The 14,473-nt window shown below is 49.3% G+C and overlaps 1 protein-coding gene across 1 annotated transcript; it reads right to left on the bottom strand.

Annotated features, from left to right (window-relative positions):
* Positions 1-1,408: 1,408 nt before the first annotated feature.
* ZMYND12 (zinc finger MYND-type containing 12) lies at positions 1,409-14,463 on the bottom strand (the record flags this gene model as incomplete). Its single annotated transcript, XM_056332124.1, has 8 exons — positions 1,409-1,546; positions 3,230-3,375; positions 4,346-4,466; positions 5,337-5,459; positions 6,815-6,984; positions 7,967-8,138; positions 12,701-12,842; positions 14,372-14,463. Coding segments are annotated over 8 exons (1,086 nt in total), but the record flags the coding sequence as incomplete, so codon positions are not given.
* Positions 14,464-14,473: the final 10 nt, after the last annotated feature.

Genomic DNA, 14,473 nt, shown 5'->3' with positions numbered 1-14,473 from the left:
CTCCCACGCATCCCCCAGCATCTCCTGTGGTACTGGGACGTCTCCCATGGTACTGAGAGGTCTCTCACCCGTCCCCCAGCATCTCCTGTGGTACTGGGACGTCTCCCATGTGTCCCCCAGCATCTCCCGTGGTACTGAGATGTCTCCCATCCATCCCCAAGCATCTCCCCTGGTACTGGGAGGTCTCCCACCCGTCCCCCCAACCCAGCTGCTGGTGGGGCCCCTTGTGCACCCCAACCAGCGCTACCCCGCCCCGTGTAACGAGACCGGGGCTGGCATGGAGCCTTTCCCTTTCCCAGCAGCATCAATCCCTTCTAATTGCTCCGGTCCCAGCTTGACGAAGCGTTTAGAAGCGTACTTGACTCCATCCCAATTCAGCGAGGCAATTAAATGCGCTCATAAATCCTCCTGAAGTAAATGAGACTTAATCGTAGGCTTAAAGCTCAGCTGAATCCAGACCTTCGCAGCGGGGCAAGTTTCCCTTGACCTCTTTCCCAGCTGTGCGAGGCTGTCACATGCTTCGGTGGCTGAACCGAGCTCAGCGCACCGTGTCCCACCCCTGGGGTCCCCTCTAGCCCTTCCCCAATGTCCCTTTGCCTTCCTGCACCCCCTGCCCGGCCGGTCTCCCGGCTCTCCAGGGGAAAGCAGTGACACAAGGGACCTCCTCCTCTTGAGGGTGATGTCAGAGTTAATGGGGCACCCTGGCAAGCTCCCAGCTGTGAGGAAACCACGTCTCCTTTGGGCTGGAAGCTGGGATGGGAGCTAGCTGGCCTTTCACTCCTGCCCCTCAGGACGGCTGACAGCCCCTCATGCTGTTCTGGCCCCTCCTGGGCACAAGTTCTGCGGAACAAAGGAGTTCCCCAGTGCCAGAGCTGCCAGACCCCGCTAAAGCTCTGCAAAAAGAGAACGGGGAGATTTGGAAATGGAGGGGCCCCGCAGCGAGGTGCAGCACCTGATGGAGCCCAACCAGGTCCTGAGCCTCGCCCCGCGTTAGGGCGCGGCGAAGACCTTCCCCCCCGTCCCTCCCCGGCGGCTCCTCCCTCATCACACTGAAAGGCAAATGGAGGAAACCAGTAACAAACACACATCGGCTGGTCCCGGCTTCTGGACAGACAATGTGAGGACGTAAGAGGCTGTTTGCTTATTCATAAATCATTAGATAACGATTTACGCGTCACGTGTCGGTTGTGCTTTTGGTTTCTCACCCTCGCACTATTTTCCCATAACAGGTGACTGAGGTTGAGCAGGGCAGGAAAATTAACTTGTACCAAAGTGTTTCATTTTCAAAGACTCATTGAGGCAGAAAGGGACACATCTGGAAAGCTGGCAGCAGCGGGAAGGACCCACACGGCTTGTCACACCTTTGGTTTTCAGCACTCCAGAGAGAGAACCCAGCCAAACACCTGCCTCTGGTGGAGAGAGCTCTTTATTTTGCGCAGGGAAGCTTGGCGTTAATCAACTTTAACAAATGACCGATAGTTTCTAGAGACTCATGTTGGGGCAGTTGTTTCACCAGGTCAAAGGCTTTCACCCCCACCTCACGAGCCTGGAAGGAAACGGAAAAGACAAAATAATCGTCAGGAATTTGCCTTTTCTCAAGCGGCAGTTGAAATGCCTGCAGAGGCTGACTGGAACCGTGGCGCTGGAGCCGATCAGGATCCGGCCTCTCAGCCACCCGTTCCAGAGGGTGACCTGGGCAAGCTGCTTTACAGGAGAGAGAAAAGCTGCCAACAGGTATCATATTTAGGATCCAGCGGTGCAGACAGAAGAGATTACGAACCCCAGCCCCCTGTGCTGGAGATCATTACCTCCCATCTAATACAGCAGCTTGTCTGAACGTTCCCAAAGCTATTTCAGGAAAAAAAAAAACCAAACAACCCAGCTGTATTGACTCAGTTTGAACTAAATCCCTCATTTCCCTCGGTAGCTTTTCCAGGGATTAGACATTGTCACAATTACAAAGCTTTGCCTTTTTTTCCTAATTTGAATTTGTTTCTTTGTGTCTTCCAAACACTGACTCACATCATTACGTCTCTCTCCAACACAATGAAGAGACCATTAATAATCTCTATTTTCACCCTCCAAAACACGGGCAGAAGAGACTCAGGATTTTAAGTCCCTTGCCCAGACAAAGAGACCTGATTTCCAGTGCTCAGCATTTCCTCAAAATCAATTATTGTTAAGGCAGAGAACTGGGCGCTCTGAAGTTAGGAGTCGCATCTGAAACTTTTAGCCATCAAAATACAGGGGTGCAAATTCAAAACCGAATTACAGGGTCCAACAGAGTGAACCTGCGTTAACACTGTGGTAATTAGAGGGAGTTTGGCTCAAGGAGAGCCACGTGCAAGGCCGGCGTCTTCTCTCACCCAACCTGATGCCTAAATGCAGCTCGTGACAGGCAGCTGCTCCGCCAGGATGTCCCAGGTAAAGGACGAACCCAGAAAACATGGATGACTATAGGATCCACTGTGGATTGTAGAGGAATTGTAGAGGAATGAAGGCAGGTTAATTAACATTGATAATATACAGCTGTGGGCTGGCTTCAGGGGCGGTGGGTTGGCTGACGTGGGTAAGGTGCCGCTGTGGCTGGTTCCTGCTAAGTAGTTAAATAGCTCTGAGGGGCATGGAGGAGGACCTCTGGATGGAGAGAGGCCTGGGAGAAGCAGCGGGAGGAGAGAGTGCCCTGGATGGAGGAGAGACAAGGTGAAGCCCTAGGAGAGGAAGAGGGTCTGGATGAGGAAAGGCTGGCTGGAAGAGGATCCCAAGGAAAGAAGAATCTGGACTTGCAGCAGAGGCAAGAAGCAGTGTGGACTGGCCTGAAGAGGATGAAGAAACAGCATGGACAGTAGATGAACTTCTGAAACCTTGGGGGAAATCGGTGGCTGTGCCAGGAAAAGGTGTGGGAACTGCTTATTGAAGTTAACCTGGGATGGAGTGGTAAAAGCCTCGCTGCAGCTGGTGAGTTTTGATAGTGCTGTGACAGTGGATGGCCTGGCAGAGACCAAAATGGACGCGGTGAGGTTTGTCAGCCTCGGCAGAGTGCAGATCGCAAACTGCCTTCACACAGAGCTGCTAAGGCAGCTTTATCTGTGGTCATCCAGTGCTGCAAGGCTGTTGTGGGCTCAGGAGAGGTGCTGGGGGAACAGAAGCAACTGGCTTCGTGAGCTGGGGTGAGCACAGAGGCAGAGTTAGGCAGCTCTCCTGGAGCCTTCTGCCAGACAAAACTTACCTTTGACAAATCCAGGGTCAGGTAATAAAGCATGGCGAGGGCATGCAGAACTCTGGCGGTTTCCCCAGGCTGTTGCTTTGGTGCCTGCTCCCTGCTAGCTAACACGGCGCTCAGCACTCGGGTTGCTTCTGCTTGCTGGGCTTCGGCTGCATCGAGAATAAAACAATCTCGTTGGATGCATGCAAGATAATATATTCAAAGCTGTCCAATTATCTCTTCTAGACATCAAAGCATTTCTACTACAAGCATCAACGCGGTATCCCAGCTCCATGCAAATTCCATACCCATTAACAGGTATCTTTTCATCCAGTCGGTAATTGTGTTGATTAGCCTTTCGTAAGGATGTGGAGTCATAACAGCTGCATGAAAAGAGCAACTTTCATACTCCTGTCATAACCGAAGATGGTATCGCGTGGCCCTGTCTTGGTGTGGTTCCTACGGCAGCAACTACCAACGGAGACAACGCTGGGTAATGGGATTTGCTGGAATGTTTCTCTTTGACAATATTTTGATTAGTATAGATGGTGGAAAGAAGACAAGGACCAGAGTCTAGTCTGACTTCAGCGGAGCACAGGGTAGTACCACGTGCAATAGCATGTTTCCTAACCCTTTATGTCCTAGTGAGAGATTCCCCAGCTTCTCCCCTGAGAGTATTCTCCTGATTAATGCATCCAATTATCAGTATGTGCTATCCCACTGTGTCCTACCACTTCAGAAGATTAAGCTGTGAACCTGCCTAAGCAAGATGACATCTCACTTTCACATAATTAAATGGAGACAAAGGAGCTGCAGAGAAATAAGTATGTCGAAGTGGAATTGAATCTTGAAAGGCCAAATCCTGCACTGTTCAAGTAGCTGCCACGGGTGCTGTGAAAAGGAGCACGGAAACAAAAAGGGCAAAGCTGTGCTTCCACTCAAACACCCTTATCCCTAAAGCAGCCTTGTTTCATCCAGCGCAAGCTGCTGAGCATCAACCCCAGAAACACCTGTGATTCCGACTAAATTTGGTCTACAAAAATGCCACGCAAAACCCAACATGGTAAACATGAACCATAGGATATACAGATTCTTTAAAATCCCATCTTCTGAGTGGCTCTGCGCAAGAGTGGTGCTTACTCATCAGGTCTTCACTGACTTCCTTCTCCTCGGCGAACGGAGACATTTCCAGCCGTGAGCTGAGACTTTGTTCTTGCGCTTGAACTGCCTTCACAAGAAAAGCATGCCAGATGTCAGTTACCTATCAGGAAGCAAATGAATTATTTCACTTGCATGAATCCATGGTATTTAGCAACTAGTTGTTCTATGAACACTGTGTCCTGCAATGCCCGTCCCTCCTGCGATAACTGGAGTGCCTGCTGGTCACTGAGCTGGCTGCTGCTGAGCTGGATGGCTCACGGAGAGATCTGACTGCTCTTCTCCCGCTGGCAGCCTTAGCTGGAAGCTCACTTCTCCAGCCAGCTATTAATTTTTTATCAAACTCGAACAAATCTAACTAAATCGTTAAACAAAAGCAGTTTGCAAGGGGAACAGAGGCAAATTGCGCAGCAGCCAAAGCCTTGTTTCCACAGAAAATCAGGCTAAAGAAAGAAAAGCTCTTTTTTTTTTTTTGTTAGTTCTTAGAGTGCTTAGATAATTGTTCCTTCCCTTGCTTTATCCTTCCATTCTGACAATCTTTTATCACTGTGACTTTTCCTTGATTCTCACTGTAAATTTTACATGGCTCGTTTGTATCCCACTGCTGTATGTACCAGCCACTCTTCCCTGGCTACGGAAAATCCTTGGTGATCCTCTCTGCTTGTGGGACTCTTTAACACCTGGCACGGGGTGTTTGGTAACAAAGCTATTTCTTAACAAGGTTTGGCTGCCCAAATTGAAGACAGCTTGAATAATGATTTTGAACCTAGCACAGGAATAATGTCTCCTGGTTTTAACTCTGAGAAATACATAAGTATGAAAATGGTTTCCCAGATTGATCCAAAAAGGCAACGTCAACACTTTATATGGTTGCCATTATATTAAAGGCAATCAGAAACAGGAAAAACATCAGAAAGGGCACAGGAAAAATAAGTGAGAAATAGATAGGAGGGTGACCTTCGAGTTTACCAACCTTAGCATACAGTGAGTTTGCTATGTCCGTTTTGTTCTGCTGAAAGAAAACATTGGCCATGTGGAAATAACCTCCAGAGGTCTCAATAGATTTTAGTCCAAATGTAGAACTAGCAAGGTAAATCTGAAATCAGTATGAAAAATGAAAAAATGACAAGACTTTAACATTCATGTCAAACCTGGGAAACTTTTCATTATGGATTAATAATGATAACACAAGCATTCAGGTTTTTTCTGTGTAATGAAAAAGTTAGTGATACCTGTTTCTGACTGTCAAATGTGGTACTCAAAAAGCTGTATTTTTATGTGAAGGAATTTACGGGTTTATGCAAAGGAACACAGTGCCCCCAAACTCTCTGCTCCCTGGGGCAGAGGAACCTTATCACCCCACTGAAGCATGGGGCAGATTTCCCACATCTCGTCCTCACTCTGCGAACACCTCCCGCCTCCAAACGCGCAACCTGCTGCTGCTTTCCAGCTCCGCGGTGCCAGTTTCTCCCCCCGAAGCCCCGGCCGGAGCCAGGGAGTGGGAAGGCAGTGGTGCATTCCAGCTATTCTGAGCTGGCGTGTGACTCTCAGCAGATCTGACACGCAGCCAGGGTTCAGGCAGGTCTTGGGCTGCTCTGACGTAGACCAGCGACTCGCTAAGAGCAGAAAATTATTACCTGATGCCCTTTCAGGCACCTGATTGAGGACACCTAAACACACAATGGCACAGCGGGGAACCTCCCTGAAGTTTTACAGACTGAACAAAGCCAGGGTTGTATAGCCTACAACAGAAACCATTGAATTCTTCCCAACCATATGTCATCCTTTACACCCACACAAAGCTACTATCAAATTCAACAGTAGCGGGTATACATCACTCTGCACTAGATAAATTTAGTCCACACGGGACATAAATAGGATGTTGCAGAGTTCATCTGCCTTTGGAGGATCAAATGACAGGCAAAGCATCCTCAGGAAACAGCTGGCAACCACCACTTCCAATGTGACAACCTGCTCTTGGGGCTGAAAAGGCTTGAGTCGGGGAAAAGGCCATTGAACCAGGCGTTTAAATCATTAAATAAGGCATTTGTTAAATAACAGTTGACAGAGAGCTGCCGTCTAACAGAAAAGTAGTGAGGAAAATGATGGCCCAAGTATAAAGTCACTTCCCCACCTGTTGAATAAAAGGCAACTGTACCGGTTTGGGGTTGGCACATCTGTTCATCTCAGTACGAGGCTGACAGGTAAATTTATAAGCAGATGTACTAAAGACAAGGTATGTGGCACTTCATGGGAGTAAGGATCCCTGGTAAAATGCTTTGGCTAACACGTGGATACGCGGGTATCTTAGATCTAGACAGCTCAGGTGTTTGTAACGTGTCGTTCAGTACCTAAACCCAGAATGACCAATCTGCTGGGGTTTTCATATCGATGTGGAAGTGTTAGAGTGGGAAGAAAAATTGAAGCCTTTCTGTATTTGAGTTGGCTTACATCGTTTGCCAGGTGATACAAAGCCTGTTCAAAGTCTCCTTCAGCAGCGCAGAAAAGCCCCAGACTACGATGCAGTTTACACTGAAGAGCAACGCTGCAGTCTGGAGTTCTGAGGACAATCCACTGGGCTTGGGAGAGATACTTAGATGCCTGTGGAAGACGGCCAACACCTGAAATGACACGTAGGATTAAGCAAGATAAAGAGCACTTTTTGGATGGGAGAAATTTAGAGAATACTGCCTGCTAGCCCTCTGCAGTAGTTTGATATAAAGACCTAGTTTGTGGATTCCCCGCTTCTCTCCCGAGCGCTCCGTAGCCGAGCAGGTGTTCAAAATCTGATTTACGGACAGGCTGAGTGTCTACAGCTACAAGAGAAACCAGAAACTGTGTAATGCATTCAGCATCTCTGAAACACGTGCTCAAAACAGGTTAGCTACAGGCAGCCACTAATGACTCATTTATTATCACACTAGAATTACTCATGGGATTTTTCCCCCCCCCCCCTTCTCTCGCCACACCATTTAAGACAATCCTTGAGAGAGCTCAATTCTGCTGGCTGAGCGTTGCATGTACTCCCGTAATGGCAATGATTTACAGTGATTTCTCAGTCCTTTACATCTCCAGCTGAAGGGAGCAGCTCTCCATGCACACCGAGCCCTAATTTGACATTCTTTATAAAGCATACAGTCAATGAGAAAAAGCTCCGCTCCAGGCACAGCGTGCTTTTGTGAATGAACTCGGGCATGCCTCTGATGCAACGGCCTCCGAAATGTTTGCTGGTTCCCTGAGATAAGAGCACAACCAACCACCCTCAGGAATTTAATGCTTTTGAGAGTCAGATGAAGCCACAGAGGTGAAGAACAGCTTTTCATATTGCTCCTCCTGTGGGAATTGGGACCGAGGGAGAAAACATTTCATTGATCTCTCATCACCCACGAGTGATTCTTTTTCCCCAGACTCACACAGTAAAGGGGTGTGTGTGTGACTTCTGAAATCTCTCTGAAATGCCCTTGAGACAGGGCAGGGTAGAGGCATGGCACAATGCTGAAATGCAGAGCTGCTCCTTCCCTGATAAATGGTAAAAGGAAACCAGAAACCTGACCCAGGGGAGGTCTTGCCCTTGCCAACGTTACTTATTTAGACAATACTTACCAGCGGAGGCCTCAGCCAAGAGGAGATAAGCAGGCACTAGTTGCACGGAATTTGAGCCGTACGCTTCGGTAGCGAAGCGCAGTGCATGTAAAGCTGCAGGTATCGCTTCTTTATGCTTCCCATCCAAAACAAACTCCTGGGCTGTGCTGGATGCGACATCAATGATGTATTTCTGCAGGGAAACACAGTAATGAGACAGACTGAACAAAGCGTAAGGTGAAATAAAACGCATGGTCTCTTTTTACATTCAAGTTAGAAAACTATAAAACAGTGATTGCAATGTTGTTTGTGTCTGTAATTAACGGGTGGAAATTAGAGCTGTCATGTTAGAGCCTGGCTTTCGCTCCTACTTCTAGCAGGAACAGCTCTGGACATCCTCTTAGGTCATGTGGTGTCTTATGAGACGAAGAATCCTTTATGCCTACGAAAAAGGGCTAATAAGGCTGCAGCAATAAAAGCTGTGAAGCACAGAAAATGATCATCACAAGACCATAGAAAAGATTAGACAAAGGGGCTACGGTAGGGTTTTGCTGACGGTAATAACAGTGACTCATAGCAGGCAGCGGAGCGTATGGTTTGGCAAACTGGTGCCAGCATGGCACAGCTCCAGCTCTGGGAGACGCTGTCTGGAAGTGAGGAGAGAGCTCCTCACATGGTGCTGCAGCTTCCTCCCACCCTCTCCTGGCCAGTTTTGGGCCTCATATTTTTAGGCACGGAGTCTGGAAACCAGGTCAAAATCAGAACACCCGAACGCACGGCGTGACGCTTCTGTACAGCCAGCGCCTGCGCCGGATTCGGTGGCCAGGCAGCTTCTGCAGCATTTCTGTTTGGTGTCAGGATCCCTAATGTTTCCCATGCGAAGCGTCGCTCCCTGCCTTTTCGCTGCTCCTAGCAGGCCACACCACCTTTGGTCTTTTCACCCTTTGCAGCATCTGATTATCCACCAGCTCTGTAAATGTATCGTTTGAATGCCCGTTAGGAGCTCTGAGGCAACTGGAGATGCTGCGTGAGGTGTTGAGGGATGCCAGCGAAAAAAGAGCCAGGATGCTTATTTATCTCTTTGCTTGCAGCCTAATGGTTGCCAACTCCCAACAATTCTGCGTCGGCTTTTCACACAAGGGAAAGCTGTCTGGAAAGAAATCCCGTTGCTGGCGTGCCTAGCAGTGCTGCCATGGGAAGTCAGCGAGGCGCTCGCTCTTTTGCTAGAAGGCACGGGCAGGCCTGTGCAGTGAGCGCCGGCAGAAAATACCGTTTCACCTCTTTATTGCCTGCTGGTTTCCAGCTGTGGCTGAGGAGAGGGCAGAAAAAAACAAATTCCAGTGTTTTTGGTGGCCAGGTGTTGGCATTTTGCTGAGGTTAAGTGCTCAGAGAGAGGTAGGCCATGGGTGAAGGAACAGCTCAGGGATAGGAGCCTCAAGGACTTGCCTTGCGAGTGTTTCCTGGGGATCCTGGCAGAGATAAAGGGACATCCTTTCTGGATCAATGAGAGCTTCAGAGAACACACCTCAGAGTGATAGCTCCCTGCTAGAGCAAGGAGAACTAAGAGCTAGAAAACATAGCGCCCACCCCCCTCTCTACTCCTGAGCTACCACATCTAGAGCGAAAAAGGCATGCATCAAACCCAAACCGTGCTGGGGGAGCAGTGTCCAGGAGAAGGTCAGCACACGCTCAGGGCAAGGAGCAATAAAAGCAGTTATTTATCAGGCAGCTTTTTCTGTCCATGCTGCTCTGTCTCTGTTGCAACCGGCACCAGATTTGGTGCGTGGGTATCAAGCAGATTGTCATCTGGGGAGGTGCTGGAGATCAAGATAATTCATTTTTTACTCCTTGTCAATAGGATCATCGCTACTTCCCCCGATATAAGCTATCTCAAAACATCTGCAGTGAGGACAAGCTAAGGGTTAGGCTCTCGCACAGCTCCCAGGAGGAGAAGCAAGGGCAGGAGACAACAGAAGCCCTGCAGCACCGAATATTTAAGACTGCGCAGTTACAAGCCTCGAGGGGATTGTTAGCTTTGGCCCTGCGCTGTTTTTCATCTTGCCAGTAGCCCCACGCCCCCAGACCTGCACGCTTTGGGCTTTTTCATGTGTGTTGCAATTACAGAGGTTTCTCTGAAGATGCCCCCACGCAGTTTTCCCCCAGTTGGGGCTTGAGGCAGCTGAGGACCCCAGCTCTGCTCCAGGTGGGAGCAGGGGGTTGGGAACATGGTTGGGGTTCGATGCCACGTTCGTTTACTCAGTTGCAGGCACCAAAACCGATGGTGGCCTTGATTAAATGACGATTTAAAGAGGAAGGCAGGCTCCTCGTCAGTTTGAGTTGAAACCTGCAGTCGGACCGATGCTGGAGGACTGCTGTAGCTGGCTGAGGCATGGATCTTTTCCCATACCCAGGGGCTGCGGTAAGCTGACATCACGCAGGCAGGTGAGGCTATTCTACAAACAGAAACTTGGAGTTTTGTCAGCTTGGAGGTGCTGTCTGCAGGCAAGCCCCCGGCTACGTTGACAAAAGCAGATTTCTATCAACAAAGCTTTGGAGTGCAGACGAGGTATGAAACTCATAACCTCCTGGCTCTCAGCTTCACGCACCTTCCCTTAAGCCATGGGGCATTTTGACGTGCACAAGCTTTCCCATGTCCTGACTGAGGCTCGAGCTGTGTGTTTTCTAAACAAACACCGTGCAGGAGTTTGTGAAGTACAGCAAAAACGTTCAAAAAATAACAAAGCTATGGGCAGACTTCGAGAAGGTGGTTTTTTTCTCAGATCCTCATGAGACTACATAGCTTTCCCCTGAGCTGCAAAGACCTTTTTTTTTACAGCATTTCTGTTGTCTCCACGACTAGAAATGTGATAAAGCCAGCAAGCCAGGGCATTAAATAATCTCAGCCTCTCCATACCGCTCTTCCAATGCTGGTCAGACAGTCCAGGCCCAGCGCTGTCCACCATGTAGCCGGCTGTACAGAAAAGCAGGCTTCATTTGTGGGCTAGCAGCTGCGGTCTCACTGTGAAAGCGAACGGGTAACCAACACGACGTGTCAACTTCTTCACTCCTTTCTTAGGAAAGAAGGAAGACAAAGTGTCCCAGCACACATTGTTCCCAGAACCTCTATTTAAATAATCAGGAGGCAAAGGTCAAAGAACAAATGTAACAGGGTTGTTAAAGATCCTATAAAAAAATCTCTACTTGGAAAAAAAAAGAATCGGAATCTGCTCTCTGTGACTTAGCCCATGAAGTCATTCCAAGCCTTGGCTCAAGCTGCAGATCTGCAGTTGCCGTCTGCTAACCTAGGTGTGCCCTCCAATCAAGAGGAGTGACTCGCCCGTCTTCCTGCTCTCCTTCCCTGGAACCTAATGAAAGCAAATGATTAGTTTACAGCTAATCAAGGAGTACTTCCTTGGTCTAGGGGTCACGTGGACTTTTGTAATGTATATAGCACAATTTTAGCTGCTATAGATTCAAAGAGGTAATAATAGATGCTTTCACCATCGCTGTTCAATATTAGGTGAAGTTTCTTGGAAAAGCTTTAAGCAGTTAAGGATGCAAAACCCCTGCCATCACCCTCAGTAAAACCAATTTTAACGTTCTTTGGAGACTTTATAAAAGACCAACTCAAACGTAAAGTGGAGCAAAGGAGCTTTTACATTTTTCCTGATGCTTCTGGGACATACTGTTCTAACACTCCTTCTTTGGACTTTGGTCAACAATTTTGTCTGTGATTTTCAAACAGATGAGATTTTCAAAACCAGGTTGCCAGTGCCCAGTTCCTACAGTCTAAAGGAATCTGCTGCCTAAAGCCTCCCACAAGCTTTCACCAAGCAGGACTTTTGCCTACGCCAGTTCCACCCCTTTTAGATTTTCTCTTTCTGGATGCTCCCAAGAAAGACCACAGCAACAAGCCAGTCACCAAAGCACTAGCACCTGGCCCAGAAACAACCTTAAAAATAATGTGTGATGTACAATCCAGAAGATTAATGATGTTCTCAGTGGCACTGCTTGATTGTTACGAGCTCGCTTGCAGCTGTCCTGTTGTTCTATTATTCTGTGATTAGGAGTTACGCAACGTAGAACGATGATTTATTTTTATGGGCAAGATTTTAAGTAGCAGATGCATTTGGGTGGGTTATTTTATTTTATCAACATTGTGGAAAAGCAGATCCTGCCACCCCATAAACAAAAAACCAACAACAACAACAAAAAAAAGCTGAAAACCACTTGGGCTGGAAAGGAGCTGCACATCTGCACCACCCACGAGGCCAAAAAGCAGAGATAAAAAGACTACTTTGTGGGAAAGGGTGTTTAAAGTTGGCCAGGTAAACAAAGGGAGGGGACGTTATTTCTTTGCCCCCCTGCTTTCAGAAAGGGGAATCCCTCTCATCAGTGAAGGATGAGGACAGCCCATAAGAAGCAAATACTCAGATGGATCCCAGACTAACCAGGGAGGTGGACTAATTGCCTGACAAGGCGGGAGATCCAGGATTGTCGCAGCCTGAGGAAGCTCAGGACTTCAAGTAAGGACCGCAAAAAAGGCAAGAGGCTCATAGAATCAGAGAGAGGATGCTCCCACTACCCTTATCACAGAGTTTTTGTTTAAAACGAACCTTAAAGCTCTGCAACTAAATAACAATCAACCAACAAGGTGCCCTCCCAACACTGTGTACATCAAAACATAGGAGGAAGAGATTGAGTTAAATTTCACTGGCAGCACTTTGAAGTGGTCCTTGTTTTTCTTGTACGTACCTGCCTCTTCACCAGCTGTTCCATGCCATGTTTTCTTTCTTTTTCAGAAAGGAGACAAGGGAGGGATGTACGGATTGGAATCAGCAGCTGGCATATTCGCTCATGGATACTAACCCAGTCAGCTTTTTGATGGTCTACATCACTAAGGAAGTAAGGGAAGAACGATATTTTTGTTTACTTGGAAGCAATGTAAGGAAAGATTATTGCCTATTGTGTGATCTGGACTTTCACTGCAGACTAAGTCAGCAGCCTTAGTCTGCTCACAGAGTATTAATACACACACTTGATATTCCCAAGTGGGAACACAGCGCTGGTCCTGCTCGGTCACCATGATTCTGTATGTTAAAACTTTATTTAAATCGCTCAAAGAACTCTTGCTACAGTTAGCTTGGAGCAAATGCCTGGCTTTCAGTACTGCAGTGCACAAAAAAACCCCAAAACAAAGCCAAACAAACCCCACGTCATTGTGAAACCAATGAAACAGACAGCTAACATGTGACCTCAGCGAGGACCCTGTGTAAGTGAAGATATTTTTGCAGACACCTAGAAAGCTCGCTGCACTGCTCTCTCTTTGATGCAGGCACTGTTGGAAGCAAGGAGGAATGCTCCAGCTCCTGCTACCCTGCCTGCTGAGCTTTGTCCTGGGCCTTCCCCCAGGCTCCATCCTGGGCCTCACCTCTGCCTGCTGAGCTTTGCTTCAGGCCCCATCCCTGCTACTTGGGCTTCATCCCTGCATCCTAAGCCTTGTCCTGGGGCTTGTCCCTGTGTCCGGAGCCTCGTCCTGGGGCTAGTCCTTGCCTCTTGCCCTGTCCCTTGTGTCCCAGGGTTTGTACCTATCTCTCAGCCCTTGCCCTGTCCCCTAGGTCTGCCACTGGCTCCTGGGTGTCACTCTGAGCCTGTTCCTGCCTCCTGAGCCTTCTCCCCATGCTCTGAACCTTATCCTGGGCCTCCTCTGTGTCCTGAGCTTTGCCATGGGGCTAGTCTGTGCCTCCTGCTCTGCCCCAAGCCTGTTCCTGCCTCCTGGGCCTCACCCTGGGCCTTCTCCCCATGCCCTGAGCCTTGTCCTGTGCCTTATCCCTCTGCCCTGAGCCTCATCCTGGGCCTTCTCTGGGCATCCATCCTGAGCTTTGCTGTGGGGCTAGTCCCTGCCTCTTGCACTGTCCCAGACCTGTTCCTGCCTCCTGGGCCTCACCCTGGGCTTTCTCCCCAAGCTCTGAGCCTGATCCAGGGCCTTCTCTGTGTGCCCTGAGCCTCATCAAGGTCCTTCTCTGTGTGCCTTGAGCCTTGTCCTGGGCTCTCCCTGCCTCTTGCTCTGCCCTGGGCCTGTTCCTGCCTTCTGGGCCTCATCCTGGGCTTTCTCCCTATGCCCTGAGCCTCATTGTGGGCATTCTCTGTGTATGCTGAGCTTTGCCGGGGGGCTAGCCTCTGCCTCTCGCCCTGTCCCAGGCCTATTCCTGTCTCCCGGGCCTTCTCCCTGTGCTCTGAGCCTTATTCTGGGCTTTCTCCCTGCCTCTTTCTCTGTCCCGGGGCTGTTCCTGCCTCCTGGGCTTCACCCTGGGCTTTCTCCCTAAGCTCTGAGCCTCATCCCGGGCCTTCTCTGTGTACCCCGGGCTTTGCCGCGGGGCTAGCCCCTGCCCCGCTCCGCGGGCCCCGCCGCCGGCGGGCTCTCACCAGTAGTGCGTGAGGCGACAGCGGGGGCAGCGGAGCCGCGCAGCCGCCCCGCACAGCTCGCAACGCCCCGGCCCCTCCAGCGCCGCTCGGCAGCCGCGTTAC

Source organism: Falco biarmicus, chromosome 3 (assembly GCF_023638135.1).
Source record: "Falco biarmicus isolate bFalBia1 chromosome 3, bFalBia1.pri, whole genome shotgun sequence".
Taxonomy (NCBI): domain Eukaryota; kingdom Metazoa; phylum Chordata; class Aves; order Falconiformes; family Falconidae; genus Falco; species Falco biarmicus.
The sequence above is the reverse complement of the archived record's forward strand: the minus strand, read 5'-3'. Positions and strand labels throughout refer to the sequence as shown.